The sequence below is a fragment of the Amaranthus tricolor genome, chromosome 1 (assembly GCF_026212465.1).
Source record: "Amaranthus tricolor cultivar Red isolate AtriRed21 chromosome 1, ASM2621246v1, whole genome shotgun sequence".
In the NCBI taxonomy this organism is placed as follows: domain Eukaryota; kingdom Viridiplantae; phylum Streptophyta; class Magnoliopsida; order Caryophyllales; family Amaranthaceae; genus Amaranthus; species Amaranthus tricolor.
In genome coordinates, this window is record NC_080047.1 from 34,740,868 (window position 1) to 34,760,401 (window position 19,534).

The window sequence follows — 19,534 nt, forward strand, 5'->3', positions numbered from 1 at the left end:
ATCTGATATGGTATGATCTAATCTGATTCAGTCTGATCTAATCTGATTTGATCTGATCTAATCTGGTCTGATCTGAATTATTATTATTATTATTATTATTATTATTATTATTATTATTATTATTTCGACGAAGTGAAAATTTTCCATAAATCCACAAAACTGTTCTTGTACAAAACCGATCAACAACTCAAACTCTACAAGTGCATCAGTATGAAAATGGGGCACCCCTTCTAGGAAGGTTTTCCCAATCTCACTCTTCATGTGCGTGGCAGCGTGGGTAAGAGAAGAGAATTCAGGCAGAGCAAAGACAAAAAACAGACAGAAGATAAGAGGATGCCTAGACAGATCCTGGGCTATCCAATTCATAATAGCAGTTGCATCCTTGGACTGCAGACTCCGAATGCGAAGAAGAACATCCTGTTTGATACTAACCATGACCTAATAAAGATGTTCAACATAACCCTGCAACACCGCTTCATTGCGGGTGCACCAAATCCTGTATATAATATAAGCAAGCGCAGCAAACAATAGCTTCTTTTGAAACCGTGGGATTTTCCATCTTCTATCCGATATGCTAGCTATGCTCCTAATTTGAAACCTTAGCTGAAGCCATCTCTTTAATTCCTCCACACACTGGGAACTAAATGAACAGCCACCATATTTCTTTGGGGTACAGACTTTCTCCCAGTTAACATTCCCTGGTTTCCCATTATCACCAATGCCAAACCAAAGGAAGGACCTGCAAACTGTATTAATGTGATGAATAACCTTCTTTGGAAGCATAAAGATTTGACACCAATATATAGAGATATTCATAAGCACAAAGTTAATCAATTGCAGCCGAGCAGCATAGGATAGGTGCTTGGCATGCCAAGATCTGATTCTCCTTGTCATAGTATCCACTAGTTGGTCACAGTCTCGTATAAAGATTCTCTTTGCGGTCAACGGAACTCCCAGGTACCGGAACGGTAATAGGCCTATAGGGAGATTAATAGTTCGAGCAAGTGAGTCTTTTAGCTCCTGATTCACCCCAGCAATGTATATAGTAGATTTGGAAGAATTGGCAAACAATCCTGAGGACTGAGAGAAGCTCTCAAGGCATTTCGCCATAACCGTTAAAGATTTTGAGTCCGGTTTGCATAACAGCATAAGGTCATCCGCAAAACACAAGTGAGTTAGTTTCGTGGATTTTCACCTTGGGTGATACGAGAAAGGACTAGAGTGACTAGCATGTGTAAGGATCCGAGACAAGTATTCCATGCCTAGCACAAATAAGAGCGGTGACATGGGGTCACCCTACCGAAGGCCTTTTTGAGCATTCAAAGCATCCATAGGGCACCCATTAATCAGCAAAGAGTAGCTAGTTGAAGAGATACACGCCATAACTATCTTGATGAAGTGTATGGGGAATCTGAGCGCCACTAGCATGTCTTTAATAAATTGCCATTCCATTGTATCGTATGCTTTGCGAAGGTCAATCTTCAACAGAGCGCTAGGCAAACAGTGTAATGTTTAACAATATCCTGGCAGTGAAGAACATTATGCACGTTGCTTCGTTGGGAGAAAAAAGCCCACTGGGCTTGGTTAATATTGGTCACAAAACAAGCTTGAGTCTAGAGCAGATAAGTTTAGAGATACATTTGTAAAGCACGTGACAACAGGAGATAGGGTGAAAGTCACCTGGATGTGAAGGGCGGGCAACTTTGGGGATTAGAGAAACAGCACTAACATTCCAAGCCGTGAGTAGTTTGCCATTGATAAAAAAATCCTGAAAAGCCCTAACTACATCATTACTCACAACAAAAAAGGCAGCTTTGTAGAATTTACTATTTAAGCCATATAACACTGGAGCTTTATCATCTGGAATACTCCATAAAGCGTCTTTGATCTCCTAAGAAGTGAAGGACAAGGTGAGCATATCTCTCTGTGCCTGGGTGAGAATGCAACCTTTCTGAATGATAAGCAGATTAACCTTCCTACGATTTTCCATTTTGAAGCAAAGTAGAGCAGAGTAGAAGTCATGGAAGATTCTATAAATAATAGCAGGATCAGTGATGAAGGCATTGTTCACACAGAGGAAATTCACTCGGTTTTGGATCCTTCGTTGATTAATGCTTCGATGGAACAGCGAGGTATTATCATCTCCATGGCGAAGCCAAAACACCTTAGCTCTCTGTTGCAAAAGAGAATTATAATCCAACTAAGCTTTCTGTAAGGCCGTCGCTAATTTCACATTCTTTAGCTGCATTAACCGGATTGTGGGGGTCATCATGCACGGATTGTTGTGCATCTAAGAAAGCTGCCTCTAATCGTTGAACCTTGACCTGGATAGGCTCAGAATTAAGCATCCTTCAGATCTTTCCTAAGCATCTTTAATTTTTGCGAGATTTGGAAACTCATATAGCCCGTGACCTTGTTGTTCCATCGTTTCCCAACAATCTCGAAAAACATAGGTTGATTTGCCCAAAATTTACAGAATCTAAATGGCCTTCTGCCGATAGGGGTTTTAAAGAATTGGATAAGGATGGGGGAGTGATCAAAAAGACCCTCTGGAAGGAATAAAGTTTGAGTATTAGGAAAATACTCATCCCACAAGACGTTCGTGATAAAAGTAGATAATTTAGAATTCTGATTAGGGTTTTTTACTGTGTTTTTCATATCATTAATCAATGAATAGGTCCCCTATATATACATGATTAATTGCTAAGTTAATTATGGAAGAACAGTAAATATGGCTAACAATCAGCCTAGAATAATCTGTTGCCTAGAATAAGAGATTTCCTAAATATTTACATATTCAGTTTCCTACACTCCCCCTCAAGTTAGGTCATAGGGTCTCCAATGCCTAACTTGCATAGAGTTTCTTCAAATGCTTCAACTGTAACAGCTTTTGTGAGGATATCTGCAAGTTGATCTTTGGATCGAACCAGAGGTAGGCTGATGATCTGATTTTCAAGTTTCTCTTTGATAAAGTGTCGATCGACCTCAACATGTTTGGTTCGATCATGTTGTACTGGATTATTTGAGATGCTGACAGATGCCTGGTTATCACAAATCAATCTGCATGCTCCTTTAGGTGGAAAGCCTAGTTCGCATAGGAGTTTTCTGAGCCACAGGATTTCCGTTACTCCTTTAGCTATCCCTCTGAACTCTGCTTCAGCACTTGATAGAGCCACTACATTTTGTTTCTTGCTTCTCCATGTAACCAAGTTTCCTCCTACCAGAGTGAAGTAACCAGATGTAGACTTTCTGCTATCTTTGTCTCCTGCCCAGTCTGCATCAGTGTAAGCCATGAGATCTAGGTTACCATTATTCCCAAACAATACTCCTCTATTACTTGTTCCTTTCAGATATCGGAGAATTCTCATTATAGCTTCCATGTGTTGGACTTGTGGACAATGCATGAATCTACTTACGACGCCTACCGCATATGAGATGTCAGGGCGAGTGTGAGCGAGATATATGAGTTTTCCCACAAGTTTCTGATACTGTTCTTTTTCTGCCATTTCTCCTCCCAGTTCAGTTTGTAACCCATGATTGACTGTTATTGGAGTTTCTGCTGGCTTGCAGTCAATCATTCCAGGTTCTGCCAGAAGATCAAGAATATATTTTTTTTGGTTAATGAAGATCCCTTTCTTTGATCTCAAGACTTCAATTCCCAAAAAATATTTTAGGTTTCCCAGATCCTTCATTTCAAATTCCAAGAACAACCTCCCTTTTAGATTTTTAATCTCCTGTTCATCGTTCCCTGTGATAACCATATCATCTACATATATTATGAGACAAGTGATCTGATTTCCTCTTCTTTTGAGAAACAAGGTGTGATCTGAATTACTCTGCTTGTACCCGAACTTTTTCATTGCAGCCGTGAACCTCCCAAACCAAGCTCTAGGTGACTGTTTTAGACCATATAAAGCTTTCCTAAGTTTGCACCCCTCATTTTCTCCAAAATCATCTGTAAACCCTGGAGGAGCCCTCATATAAACTTCTTCCTCAATCTCTCCATGAAGAAAAGCATTCTTTACATCAAACTGGTACAAAGGCCATTCTCTGTTAGCAGCTATAGACAACAAGACCCTGATAGTGTCAATCTTCGCAACCGGAGAGAAGGTTTCAGAATAGTCTATCCCGTATGTTTGAGTATATCCTTTCGCAACAAGACGAGCTTTGTATCTTTCAATTTTCCCATCAGCATGATACTTAATGGAAAACACCCATTTACAGCCCACAGTGTTCTTCCCTCTAGGCAAAACACATTTTTCCCTAGTATTATTTTTATTAAGTGCTGTGATTTCATCCTCCATGGCTTTTCGCCATTTTGGATCTTGGAAAGCTTCATCAACGTTTCGGGGAATTGTATTGTAGTAGAGGGAAGCTTTAAAGGCAACGGCAGATTCTGACAAAATTCCATCTTCACTTTGACTTACTGGATATCGGGAGCGGTGTGCCTCATACTCAGGATCATATCTTTTGGGAGGAACTCCCCTGGTTCTCCTGGGAGGAAGTTCATATCTGCAATTCTCACTGGAGGAAGGCACACTAGAGGAAGGTATATTGTCATTAGTAACAATAGGACGATCACAGATTGGTGGATCAGAATTTACCTCTATCTCGGGAGAATCTCGGGACGGCTCAGACAGGACAGGAGTGATAGGAGGAGAAGATGGTACTATTGTGTCAGTGGAGACATCGGTGGGATTACCTACTTCCTCTTTATAGTCTATAGCAAAAGGACGTATTAACCAGCTTAGGTCTTCACCCTTAGTCTCCCCCTGAAGACTAAACTGGGAATAGTAATAGGAGTCTTCAAAGAAGTCACAATCAAGGGTAGTATACATTTTGTTATGGATGGGGTCAAAACATCGATATCCCTTTTGGTGTAGCCCCGTACCCAAGGAAAACACATTTGATTGCTCGTGGTTCGAGTTTGTGTCGAGTATGAGTAGTTAAGTGCACATACACAACACATCCAAAAATGCGAGGAGGAAGGGAATGAGAAGGAGGAATGGTAGTATGGGATCGAAGGGTTTCAAGGGGAGTTTTGAACTTGAGGGTTTTGGTAGGGAGACGATTGGTGATGTAAGCGGCAGTGGAGATAGCTTCGGGCCAAACATGTGCAGGGGTTTTGGCCTCGAACATTAAGGCTCGGGAAATTTCAAGAAGGGTACGGTTCTTCCATTCCGCAACTCCGTTTTGTTGTGGAGTGTACGGGCAGGAAGATTGGTGGATAAGCCCATGTGTGGAAAAAAAGTCCTGAAATTTTTGGTTCATGTACTCCCTCCCATTATCTGACCGAAGAATCTTTGGCTGTGTTTAGAATTGAGTTTGAAGCATATTATAAAATTTGACAAAGGTATCAAAAACTTCAGTTTTATGTTTAAGAAAATAAACCCAACACATACGAGTGCAATCATCCACAAACGTAATAAAATAAGACAAACCATGAGTATGAAAAGTAGGAGCTGGGCCCCAAACATCAGAATGAATCAAATCAAAAGGTTTACTACTACGAGACATACTGGGAAAATACGACTGTTTGTGACTTTTAGCTAGCACACAGGCTTCACAGTTCAAAGTTTGATTAGAATTATTAAACAATGGAAAAAGACGTTTTAAGTACCCTAGTGAGGGATGACCTAGACGCCTATGCCACATCCACATTTGCTGTTCATTCGACCCATGAGTAAGCAAAGTATGACCCTTGTGAGTCTCCTCGTCCACATAATACAAGCCTCCTCGCTCAGTGCCACGCCCAAGGATCTTCCCTGTCCGAGCGTCCTGCACAATACAAGCAGTAGATGTCATAAGAACAGTACAATCAAGTTCTTTTGTTAATTGACTAATCGATAATAATTTATGAGATAAACTCGGAATTAGGAGACAATTCTTTAAATGTAAGGATGATGAAACATGAACCGGGCCGGCATGATGGACTTCTACTCTCTCCCCATTAGCAGTTTGTATATGAGTTCGGGTTTTGTCCCCAATAGATACAAGATCGTGAGGATCAAATGTCATTGTGTCTGTTGCCCCGCAATCGAATATCCATTGTGATGATGGGGGGTTACAAAGGAGCCCAAAACCGGTTGGGCTTGGGAAATTGGGCTGAGTCTTTTCGTGGGTGGGTATTTTTAGGGTTTGGTGAGTATAAATACTCACTTTTGGTAAGTGTTGAAACCCTCCCTCCCATGTTTCTCTCTCTTCCGTCCCGGTTACTGTTTCTCTTTCTTCCGTTTTTCTTCCTGTTTTCTCCATTGTTGTTTCCCCTGTGTTACCTTCCATGGCTTTTTCTCCCTTAGGGTAGTGGGTAGTGTCAGGCGCCGTGGTGGTGGAGACGCCAGTAGTTGCGTGTGCCTTGCCGCCGGTTCGTGGTTGAGCCTTGGTGGCGGCCTTCCTCTGCTTGTGTTCGTCCTACCACTCCGGAAAGCCTATAAGTTTAAAGCAACCCTCCTTTGTGTGTCTTGTTCCACCACAGTGACTGCATTTGAGGTGAGATTTGTCTTCTTCCTGCCGGTATGACGGTCTACCAGACCGGTTTCTTGCCACTAGCCCACTACCTATTTCTGAGGGACCCGGTCCCAGTGATGAAGCATGGGTCATGATCCCACGTCTGTTGATTTCTCTCCGGATGGCGGCGTAGGCTGCTTCCACGCTTGGTAGTGGATCTTGATTGAGTAAATCTCTCCTTTCTTTGTCGAATGTATCGTTAACTCCGGCCAGGAATTGAAATAACCTTTGTTTTTGTATAAAGGTATTGAATATGGTTATGTCTTCGGCACATTTCATAGGGTTCGGCATACGACGATCGATTTCTTTCCATAAAGTGTCTAGACAGCCATAATATTCTTCTATGGACCCTTGATTCTGTTTAATTGAACTTGCTTTTGAACTTAGATCGAAGATCTGAAGTTCGTCATGACCACTAGCCAAAAGAATTGTAATCCCATTCCATAAGTCATACGCTGTTGTGTAATCAAGAAATTGGTTTATGAGTTCTGATTCGATGTTTGATATGATCCAGGACAAAACCATTGAGTCCTGTTGTTTCCATTTCAGGTAATTTTCATCAGTTGATGAAGGAGGGGTGTCGATGATGTGTTTGAGACGCCCTCTTCCTTCGAGTGCAATTTTCATTAAACGGCACCATTTAGAGTAATTCTGGTAATTCAATTTTTCAGTGACCCTCAGATCTGAGGTTGATTGTTCACTGGCTGTATTGAGTTTTTGCAATTTTTGAAACAGTTGGAACATTTGTTCCAATTGTTCCATGTTCATCAATTGCTGGTTTGCGTCTGACTTCGATTCCGATTCAGACATATTTGGGATTGTGTTTTGTAGGTAAATGATGATAGCCAACAGTGTCGCCGGTCCCCGGAAAACACCTTATGGCTCTAATACCATGATAAAAGTAGATAATTTAGAATTCTGATTAGGGTTTTTTACTGTGTTTTTCATATCATTAATCAATGAATAGGTCCCCTATATATACATGATTAATTGCTAAGTTAATTATGGAAGAACAGTAAATATGGCTAACAATCAGCCTAGAATAATCTGTTGCCTAGAATAAGAGATTTCCTAAATATTTACATATTCAGTTTCCTACGGTTCGCTACAGTAAATATTTTGCTCATCACCCGTTGGGTTCTTGATTGCTTGTCAGACCATGTAAAGAAACGGCCACTAAATTTCATGTCGTGGAGACCACACTTCATCATGCATCCTCTGAGTGGTTGAATCTCATTGTTCGTAACTCGATGCCCTAGCCTTTCATCAAAGTCAGCAATGCAGTTGAAATCTCTTAGCACCACCCAAGGGTTAGTAATTGTTGCAGCAATGCCCTCAAGACAGTTAAACAAGTCGATTCTTTCATGTCTACTAGAAGCACCATACACAAATGAGCACAAGAACATCTTCCCAACTACCGACTGGACTTCAATATGCATAACTTGTGAGGTACAGACTAGCACACTAACAGACAGTTGCTCCCCTCTCCAACCTAGGACTATTCTCCCATTTGCCATGTTATGGGTGAAGCACCAATTGTGACAAATAGTTTGATAAAGAGGACTGAGCTTATTCCTCTTTACCTTGGTTTCATGGAGTCCAAACAAAGCAATGTTATTAACAATCAGGAAACGAGCCACCTCCAACTACTTGTTGCGTTTATTTAGATCCTTGATATTTCAAGCTACAATGTTATTCATTACCCTGGATGGGATCAGCTCTCAGAGCTGTATTATTTGAGTTAGAAGTGCCTTTTTCCTCCTGTAAGTCTTCAGCAACATCCTCAAGAATGTTGAGCTCATTTTTGTATAGGTAGTATATCAGTAAGCCCACTAGGTGGTTGTGTCGGCTTATGAATAGGTATACACCTTCCTAGTTTTTTGCTGGACCACCTGAAATCCCTCATCATCAACTGCAGGCTTAGGCTTGGGTCTGGTCTGTGTGAGTTCAGGTTTCCCCTTCCTGTAGTTCATATCTATGTGGCCCATTTGCTGACACTTGTTGCACCAAATCGGCTGCCAATCATACTCCACCTTCTGGGTAATGAGTTCATTATGTTCATTTTCATAGCAAACTTCCTCATGGAATCCCTTAGACACATTGATGTACACTAGGACCCGAGCATACATCATCATTTGATCCTTGTTACCAGTGGCTCCATCAACCTTCATGAAAGTCCCTAACATGCTAGCAATCTTAGTTAAGCTCTTTTCCCCCCAATACATGACATCCAAACCCGAAAATCGTACCCAAATAGGTATACTAGATAAGGAGTCCTTAGAGTACGACATAGAGGGTCTCCAAGGTTTCACCACAAATGGTTTCCTGTCAAACATAATTCCACTCATGCCACAAGCTTTGATTCGGTCCTGTTGGGACTTGAATCGAACTAAAAAGACACCTTTCTCTACCATTCCAACCTTATCAATGGATAAGTCCTTCCATATACGGCGTGTAAATCCTTCAATCACATGTAGGGGCGTTGGAACCAAGACCATAACAAACAACACCCGATTCCCAGTAGTTTACCTCATATATAATGTCCTCCATGGTAATTTTGACAGGTTTAGGGAGTGGGAGGTTACCTGGGGTTCGAACCTGGGGCGAAGCCGTAGGTTCTGTTGAGTTCTTCGACTTCCCTTCGCCTGGTAGAGGAGCAAACTGTGGGCATTCAATATTGGTTTCCCCCTCCATGTCTGCCACCTGATGCGCAACCTTTACCCAGCTGGATCTAGCCTTGATGTGTGTATTCATAGCATTAGGGTTCAGGCAGGTCTCTTTCCCCAAGTCCCCACGCTCTTGAAAACTTGTATACTTTGAATGTGAGGACACAGAGCTTGAAGCCGACTTCCTCGACAACGAAGGTGAATGTAGCTGCACTTTTCGCGGCCTTCCCCTTCCTCTTGTTCGTCCTCTTCCCATGGGAGAGCTAAGTATAGCGCGAGAAATCGCTCTGAAAATCGCCTAGAGGAGAGATTCATAATAATAATAATAATAATAATAATAATAATAATTCTTATTATTACTATTGTAATACTACTACTAATAATAATAATAATAATAATAATAATAATTCTTATTATTACTATTGTAATACTACTACTAATAATAATAATAATAATAATAATAATAATAATAATAATAGTCTTTCATAAATAATAATAATAATATTAAGTAATATCTAATTTGATACGGTCTGATCTGATCTGATATGGTCTGATCTAGTTTGATTTGGTCTGAACAAATCTGATCAGATTTGTTCAGATCTAGTCTGACTTGATCTGATCTGATTTCAATAAGAATAAGAAATAAGTTTAAAAAATAAATTGATATGAACATGTTCTAATTACCTACGTTTTTTTAAAAATTATATTTTTAATATGTCATGCATAGCACGAGTAAGTAACCATCATAGGAATCAAATTAGAAGAATGTAGGTAATTTATTGAATTACTATATCCATATGGGTTCGATGGAGGAACTAGTGGACTTCCAAATACTGAATTCGTTACTTCACCAAATTTCAAATTCTGAAATATTTATTAAACTTAAATTTAAGAAAATAAATATTTTAAAAGTAAATTATTAGTCTAAATTAAATTTGTTGTTCCCACAAGAAATCTTTCTATTTATATTACAAATTTTGAACAAAAATAATCTTGTTCAACTTCATTTTAATATTTTAATGATGTTTTTGGTCCCTTCATATCTTTTACTAACTTTATTTTAACATTTTTATATCTATTATAGTCCTTATATGTTTCTAACTAATTTTTTTATTACTTGTGGTCCTCAAATATTTTTCACTTAATTTCTTTTAATATTTTTATAATATTTATGGTCTCCACTTTTCTTCCATCAAATTTATTATTTAATAAAATAATATATTTATTATCTAAAAGATTTTATTTCCTTGTGCGAATTTCATTAAGGAAGAGTGATTTTTATTAATATACTAAATGTATTGTTAGTTTGAAACTAAATGTATTGTTAGTTTGAAACTAAATGAAGTAAGCAATTTTTTTGTTTTATTGTTGTTTATTAAAAATCATAGATTTATAGATTGTGGGAAAATAATTAAGAAACTTAATTGTCTGTCTAGATGCAATCATAGACAAATCAAAGCTCTAAATATTCAACCGTCCAAAATAAGAGTAAATAAATAAAGAAACTTATTAAATTGTGGAAAAATTATAAAAAACTGCCTAATCTATAGGTCTATTTGTAAAAAATTATTTTATGTACTTTTTTTTTGCAAAAAAACTACCTAATGTCATATATTTTCCTGCAAATGACTACCCCTTAACGGAAAATGTTAATTAACCGTTAAGTTTGAGGGTTTGGCCAATTTGAGAGGTTAAATTGTCTATGTGGCAATATTTCAATGGTTCTCGTATTTTTAAATTATTAAAAATTAAACACATAAATTAACAAAGTAAAAATAAAAGATAATTAACGTCGTTTTTACCCATCATAATGATATTTTTTTCAAAAAACGGACGTCGCAATTACCTTTATGAGATAACTCTTTCGAAAATCCGGTCGAAACAAGTACTTATTCGCCTATTTTCCGATACGTAAACCGAAAAGGTATTTAACGTCGTTTTTACTCATCGTAATGATATTTTTTCAAAAAACGGACGTCGTGGTTATCCTAATGGGGTAACTCTTTCGAAATTTCGGTCGAAACAAGTACTTATTTAAAAACACGATAATCAATATAGGATTATCACATTAGGTAGTTTTTTGAAAAAAAAAAAATAACACATAAAATAGTTTTTCATAGATGGATCTATAAATTAGGTAGTTTGTTAAAATTTTTCATTAATTTAAATGTAATCTCATGAATACATATTGAATTGAGAAAATGTATACCTTACAAATTAAGTGTAATTTGACGATCTCCAATCTATTATCTAATATTCAATGGGTGATGCTATTTTTCGCCACCCCTTTTCATTTTATCGCCACCCCCTGTAAAATTACATTTTTGCCCCTATATTTAAAAAAATTACAAAATTGCCACTATACTTAAAATTTAATTAATAAATGTAAATCACGCTTAATAACACTAATAAGAATTTAATGCGTAAGATTTGTCTATATATATGGAATTCTGAGATGCGTATGAAATACGAATTCAAACACGGTACTATCTCTCTAAAAACTGGTATTATCTCTGTAAAAAGTGTTAAAGAAGTGGTAAGTTGGTAACCCGTAATTGGTTAAATATGGCTAACGAAAGCGACTATGAGTCGGATGCGGTACGTAAAGTTGTCGTTGGAAAATTATAAAAAAAAAAAAAGGCGCACAAATCTGGGCGGCTGAACCATGGTTCAGGCGCACATATCACAAATCTGGGCGCCTGAACCATGGTTCAGGCGCAAAAAACTGGGCGCCTGTGAATTTTTTTTTTTTTTTCGTATTAATTATTTTTAAATTATTATTATTATTATTGTTAGTACTATTTTTTATTTTCCGTATTAATTTTTTTTTATTTTCCGTATAAATTTTTATTGTTGATAAATTTAAATTTTTAAGATTTTTTTATTTACGTAATGTTTTTAATTTGTTGTTGTTGTTGTCATTATTATTATTATTATTATTGTAGTCATTAATGTACTTAATTTATATTATTTATATTTCAAATTTGCAGGAGTTTGAAAACTTTGGAGACAACGTAGACTACTCCGGTAGCTTTGTTACGGATAGGGAATTTATCTCCTTAGATGAGTTACATAGTTGGGCCGATGCGATAGCAATAACAATCGGTTTTCAATTTACACGTGCTTCTTATAAAAAGAAAGAAGGACGTTCTAGAGTTAGTGTCTATTTAAGATGTCACCGCTATGGTAATATTAGGGGTGATGTACATAATCTAGATAATACTGCCCGACCTGGTTCTAAAAGTAGAAGTTGTGGGTGTAAATTTATGATTGTAGGAAGTAGTCGTAAACCACCAGAAAGACCTTGGACGATAAGGGTGTGTCCTGGTGAAAAGGGAAAACATAACCACCCGTTCTTGGTGTACAGAGATGGTCATGTAAGGGCAAATAGGATTAATGTAGACATTCGGGAGCACATACGACAGCTTAGTGCAACCGGAATGCAACCGGCCTTTATTATGAATTCTATTAGAGATAATTTTCCTGGTTTTTATGCTAGTATGAATCAGATATATAATATTGGACAATCAATAAGGAGAGAAGAGATGGAGGGTAGGACTCCCCTTCAACACTGTCTTCATATGGCCACAGAACTTAATTATGTGGTATGGACAGACTTGGATAACGAAGGGCAATTGAGTAGACTATTAATTGCAAATCCTACCTCTATCCAAATGATACGTACGTGGCCGTATGTTGTGCTGATAGATACAACGTACAAAACGAACAAACAAAAGTGGCCACTATGTGAAGTGATCGGAATGACGCCAACCAATCACAATTTCTTGGTTGCGTTTTGTTTGATGCGAGATGAGGCGGCTGTGTCGTATTCGTGGGTGCTGCAGGGATTGAGAGATATTTTCGGCACTGCTCAAACTCCTAGCGTCATTGTAACCGATCGAGACGAAGGTTTATCTGCAGCTATTCGTGACGTCTTCCCACGTAAAAAGGCTTTGCTGATTCATTATTGTGGTTATATCTAATGATAATGTCTTAATTACGTTCAATGTTTTGTTTAATGTAGATGTGCGGCATTTGTTATGCATCTAGCATATTGGCAACGACGTTGAGAACATGGTGGACAAGTTGTGTGGCGGCAAGAAAAATCAACAAGGGCAGGTATTCAGGTTAAGTAGATGGAACCCCTTGGTTGAAAGTTCTACGATCGAGGAATATCAAGATAAATGGCAAGAGATCGTCAGTACGTGGTCGGTTAGGAACAAAAAGGTCGTTCGGTATTTGACTGGAACATGGATTCCACTAAGAGAGAAATTTGTCCGTGCGTGGACGAATGATTGTTTACACTTGGGTAACCGGACTACCAGCAGAGTTGAAAGCCAACACTCGTCTTTTAAGTATTACCTTGGTAGCGGTAATAGCTCATTCGATACCCTTTTCAAAAGGGCGCACGCACAGATTACAAATCAGCAAGCTACAATCCGACAAGCGCTACAGGATTCCATGTCTTCTGTACAAAGATCGATGCGACAGCATTACTTTAGACCTCTATATCGCCACGTATCTCTCTATGCCTTGGAGCAGCTCCAGCTTGAGTATAACCGCATGTTAGAACTCGGTGATTTTGTGTTTAACAAATGTGGTTGTGTACTTCAACAAACCCATGGATTGCCGTGTGCATGTTATTTACATATGTCCATCGGATCACATGGTGCTTTGTATTTGGATGACATTCATGAATTCTGGAGTACTTTGAGGTACACCGAGGTAGAAGACGAAACCGATGAAGGAGTACGATACCCGAACGCCAATGACAAAGAGTACTTTCAATCTCTGGTCGATGAAGTCCTCAAATCTGATCCCGCTGTTGTTCGCCGAATGTCTCAGTTACTTGAATATGAACTACACCCAGATGGCGCGGAAATACCTGAGCCTTATGCTAGTCCACCGAGAAAGGGAAGACCAAGCACAAGTAAAAACATGAGAAGGAGAAAAAGTTCATTTGAATATAGCAGATCATCTTCTCGCGGTCGAGGGTCTAAATCTTCTTCCCGCGGGAGATCTAGTGGCAGATCTAGTGGTCGAGAGACGCAATCCTCAGTAGGAATTAAGTTCAGTTTCAACTTATCCGGTACTTGACTATATTTTTTGTTTTTTGCATTAATTCGTCTCAGTTTACGCATATTAACTTTATTTACATTTATTGTAGATGATCCTGGAGGTCGAGATTTTTCACACTTTCCATGGCCTAATAACATCCCATTTATCCTTCCTCCTTACTTGTTCGACTGGATTGATGTGTTAGGTGATGGTAACTGTGGATTTAGAGCAATTGCCGTCACAGAGTTGGGAGGCGAGGAAGCATGGCCTCTTTTAAGGCGTGCTATGAGCATGGAAATGCAAATGAATAGAGCGCAATACCTAACTTTGTATCTATCCCAGGAGGAACTAGACGATTCTATATTCAGAATAGGTGCACACGCAATACCTAATTTTAGGCGGCTGAACCGGGGTCCAGCCGCCCAGATCTGGGCGCCTCCCTTTCAATTTTTTTTTTCTTTTGCATTCAAAACAATATATAAAATTTACTAAAAAATATAAAAATTACACATTACAACATACAAATTTACAATAATAATTCAAAATTTATATTAATTAATCCTAAATACACGAAAAAAAAAAAAAATTCAAAACGAGGTGCCCAGATCTGGGCGCCTCTACCCCGGTTCAGGCGCCTGATTTTGGGCGCCTGAACCGGGGTAGAGGCGCCCAGATCTGTGCGCCTCCTTTTCATTTTTTTTTTCTTTTGCATTCAAAACAATATATAAAATTTACTAAAAAATATAAAAATTACACATTACAACATACAAATTTACAATAATAATTCAAAATTTATATTAATTAATCCTAAATACACGAAAAAAAAATAAAAAACGAGGCGCCCAGATCTGGGCGCCTCTACCCCAGTTCAGGCGCCTGATTTTGGGCGCCTGAACCGGGGTAGAGCCGCCCAGATCTGGGCGCCTCGTTTTTAAATTTTTTTTTTCTTCTGCAACTAATTAAATAAAAAATAACTTACCTCGATTAATAATTTGGGGATTGTAATTAATTTTTGCTCCGACATTTAGCTTTAGTGAGTTGTATTTAGTTGTAGTGAGAATAATTTTAGGTGGAGTGTGGTATATATAGGAATTTCACCCTCAATGGCAATATTGTTAATTTTTTATAAAGTAAGGGTAAAATGGTAATTTACTCAGGGGTGGCGATAAAATGAAAAGGGTGGCGGAATATAAGGATTGCGATATTAAATTCTACTTACCTACATAGAACAAACCTTGCTAGAAATCCATAATCCATGGTGAACTATAAAATGTGGCTTAAGAGTTGAGTACTGTTCTCAATTCCTCTAATGAACAGTGGAACGTCCAGCACAGCGCTTCCTCAGCCACCTCAGCTCAATCCGTGTGAAATTACTGTTCCTTTTTTTCCTTCTGACTTCGCTCTTCTTCTTACTTCCTCTTTCTTTTGCTTCTTCTTTCTTCCTGTTTCGCCTGCCTTCTTATTTTTACTTCCTCTTCCTTCTGATTTCAATGTCCTCATTCCAGACGAAGGTTAGTTTTTTTAAGTTTCTAAGTTTTGATTTTGTCATTTTTGGGTTTGATTGTGGTTGTTTCAGATAAAAAATTAGGGTATTGCTTTTCTAGGGTTTACTTTTTCTCTCCTCTTGGTATTTGCTTACGCCATGGTTGCTGCACTGTAAGCTCTTTTCTCTGTTTATATCTCAATGATTGATCAACTTTTTAAATTCAAAATTTGTTTCATTTCAATTGCACACAAATTTATCAACAAATTGCTGTGTGACTTTTTTATAGGCTTCCTACTAACGATGCTTGGGTACATTCATGGAACTAAAATTAACTTATAATGTCTCCTCTTTTTCCTCAAGGTTAGTGTTCAATTTTTTATTTGAATTCATATGCTTTTTATCCAATATTTTTTTTGGGTTAAGATATTTGGGATAATAATCTTGGAGGTCATTTACCTGTGGAATTGAAGAAACTCACAAGATTACTTCCTTTTAGGGTTCAAAACAATGCTATTTCTGGGAAAATTTCAGATTTTTCTGAAACACTTAATTAGTTAAAAGAGCTGAATTTATTGAATAATGAATTGTTTGGGAGAGTTTCAAATGGGTTATTGAAAAATTTTGGTGAAAAAGCTTTTTGGGTAATGAACAATTATGTGGGTAAGTTATGAACAAGAGTTAGTCTCATTCATGACCAAGAGTTGTTTTAATAGTACAAATTCAACATTACACAAGTTTAAAGAGGTCTGTAGATGTGAGAAGATAATCTTATACATCTATTGGAATATTCATCCATGATCAAGCTTTGGTAAGTTATGATATGAGTTTTGCTTGCCTCGCAGATTGATAAAAGGTACTTAAATTCTGTACAATCCTTTTAATATAAAGTCCTTCTAAGGGCAATAAACTGTTCATTGTGGTCTCAATAAATGAACAATATTTTTTTCACGTCAATACTTCCCTCTAACTTTTACATCCACCTCAGCTCTAGTCTTCCCCATTTCCTCACAGTTGCCTTACCTCTTGCTTCTCCCTTCGTCTTTCACTTCACTTTCCTCTCTTATCTCCCTTCTACTCATAGTTTTCTTCATCTAACCCTATTTTTCCTATTTCCTCCTCCTCTCTTGTCAATTTCTTCCTCATATTAATCTAGCTTTGTTTTTATTTTCACTCAGGTGAACTTTCGATTCAGGCAAAGAAAGCACCACAACAATCGGAGTAAGTTGCAAAGGAACGGTCGGAGAAAGTTCCCATCACTCTGAGGAATTCACATCTGTCGGTAAGACCATTGATTTTGACGCTGCTAATTACAATTTTTCTTTTGACATTTTGTTTTTGGGGCTGAAAAATTAGTGATTATCAATATATTTTCAGATGAAAATTAATTTTTGTTTTAGTTTTGGTTTTTCGGTATAACCGTTCATTAGATGATTTGGTAAAAAGTTTTTCTTTTACTTTTTGTTTTTGGGCTGAAAAATTAGGCATATTCATTTTATTTTGGGAAAATTAAAGTTTTTATTTCATTCCATATATTTGAATTCAAGATCAATTTGAATCTTATCAAAGCTTAAAGGTTAGAGTTTTTAATATACTAATTAAGGTTGAAATTAGTAGGATTTTTGCTTGTGAATTTCTGGATTATTGGGTTTTATTCACAATGCTCAAAATTGGGTTTATTTACAATATTTACTTTTGTACTAGTAATATTACTTGTGAATTTCTTGAATATTTACTTTTGTAATACATGATTAGAAAAGATACACTTGTACAACGAAATTAATTTTGTTTTGTAATCCATTCTAAGGTACCGCACTGTAATTTTGAATTTGAATTTTTAGGTTTTGGGTTTTTGCACGTTTTTAGATTTTTGAATTAGATTTTTTTTGACATTCTAGAAAAGAATACAATTGTAGTTGTCTGAATTGGGGAGATTGGTTGAGATATATGCAACTGAGTTGGTGCTACAAATGTTGTTGAAGAACTTGAGAAATGTGATAACCTTTGTTATTTTGTTTGCAATTTAGTTTTCTTCATCCTGCACTTATTTGAGTTTGACAAGCTTCTGTGGTACAGATAATCCATTAAGTAACACAATGTAATTGAAGACCCATATAGAGACTATATGTTGCAACGTTGAAAATTCTTTCCACCCATTTGTGCATTTTCTTCATTAGTTGTTATCTCAGAAGACCAGGATGCATAATGAGGGGAGTATGCATTTTGAAGTAGTCTTTCCGCCTTTTTTCAAGTATTGAATGATTATTTTGGAGGATTAGTACATACTTTGATTGAGTTTTTTCATTGTAAGGCCTGATTGTTGTGTTCTTTGAAATTTTTGAAATTTGTTGCTAATGTGGAAAATAAAAATTAACCTCATATAAGGTTAAAAAGAGAAGGAAAATTCTGGAGGAACCTTCTGGCGCAAAGAATTGGGTATTCTATGGGTCTGCCCATCTGCAGATGACAAGGTAAGATCATACATCTTCCCTCTAAACTTTCCTTATAATTTTCTTGTATCATACTAGGGTATCAAATTGTCTCCTGTATTAGATATAAAACGAGCAAGAAATGTTTTCGGTCTTCTACAATGAATAATCCATGTGAATGTGAAGTAAACCATTCAATTCCATGACATGTAGGGTATGTTGATCAAGTTTGCTAATTTGTGTGGAGTAACGGTAACAAAGTATTGGAATCCAAATGTTACACATGTGATCGCTGCAGCTGATGCAAATGGTGCTTGCACTATGACATTGAAAGTTCTTATTACTATTCTTAATGGGAGATGGATACTTAAACCTAATTAGAAGTTTCCTCGTCTTTTATGATGTTGTTTCACTATTGTTAATGATGACTCGATCATAGGGGCTTATAGGAAATCTTGAACATGCATTCTGCATCCCCATTTGTACACACTCTTGTGATTTCCCGCTGTTTATCTGATTGCAGTCTTAGGAAAAACTTACGAACATTCCTTGAATGATTTGTTTCAGGGATTGATGAAGAACCTTACGAAATCCGTCTTGATAATCATGGATACTGTTCATGCCACCTTGGTAACTATGATGAGGATATAGCTGCTCAAATTTGATCAACGACAATTATTATATTAGTTTTTTGTTTTAATTGATCAAATGTTCTACAACTTTTAGACTAACTTTCAAACTGTGCTGTTTTTCAGATAGGAAAGGATGTTAGTGAATCCTTGCGCCAAGCAATATCTAGACCTATTAGGAAATACAATTTTGCTCTTATGTTTAAGATGAACGCCTTCAAATTTGAGCCCATTATGTTACAATCATATAATGCATTGTTGCTATAAAAAAAATTTACTCATTGAATTAAAATTTTGCATAGCTTAGTTTGTTCAAGATAAATAATTTTAATATTAGTTTTTGTTAATACAACTTTATGTTATCATTATGATAGTTGATAAGATATCTTGCACAAGTAGTTTCTTAAAACACCAACATGTAGTTAATTACAATATTAAGGATAAGCAAGACAATCAACCAAATCAAGACAAAACCCTAATTCACTTCAACCAAATTTAACCAACAAAGAGCATAAATAAAACAAGCAATAATGGACAATAAACCCATAACAACACAATGATTTTTGGGTGTAAAGGATAGAACCAGGAGATTAATCAAGGGACTCCATCCAAATAATTCTTGTTATGATAAAATGAGAGTACGAGCACATTACCAATCACCAAAGTGTGCCACCCACCATCAAACAAAGAGAAATAAAACAAGAGAGAAAAACAAAAAAAATATTTTACCTAAACGTGTAACACTGTTTAGCCCCGTTTTCC

The 19,534-nt window shown here is 37.1% G+C and overlaps 1 protein-coding gene across 1 annotated transcript; it reads right to left on the reverse strand.

Moving 5' to 3' along the window:
• Window positions 1–1,296: 1,296 nt before the first annotated feature.
• LOC130809239 (uncharacterized) lies at window positions 1,297–2,658 on the reverse strand. Its single transcript, XM_057674930.1, has 5 exons — window positions 2,413–2,658; window positions 2,253–2,324; window positions 1,973–2,173; window positions 1,652–1,891; window positions 1,297–1,479 (listed from the first exon to the last, which is right to left on the reverse strand). Exons 1-5 carry the CDS (start codon window positions 2,656–2,658, stop codon window positions 1,297–1,299), a joined length of 942 nt encoding a protein of 313 aa, XP_057530913.1.
• Between the last annotated feature and the right edge of the window lie 16,876 nt (window positions 2,659–19,534).

Coding starts and splice junctions, on each gene's coding strand:
- LOC130809239 (XM_057674930.1), bottom strand. CDS start 2,658: ATGAAAAACACAGTAAAAAACCCTAATCAGAATTCTAAATTATCTACT. Junction 2,174..2,252: donor ATGATGACCCCCACAATCCG/GTTAATGCAGCT, acceptor CTTTTGCAACAG/AGAGCTAAGGTGTTTTGGCT. Junction 1,892..1,972: donor AAATGGAAAATCGTAGGAAG/GTTAATCTGCTT, acceptor TTCACTTCTTAG/GAGATCAAAGACGCTTTATG.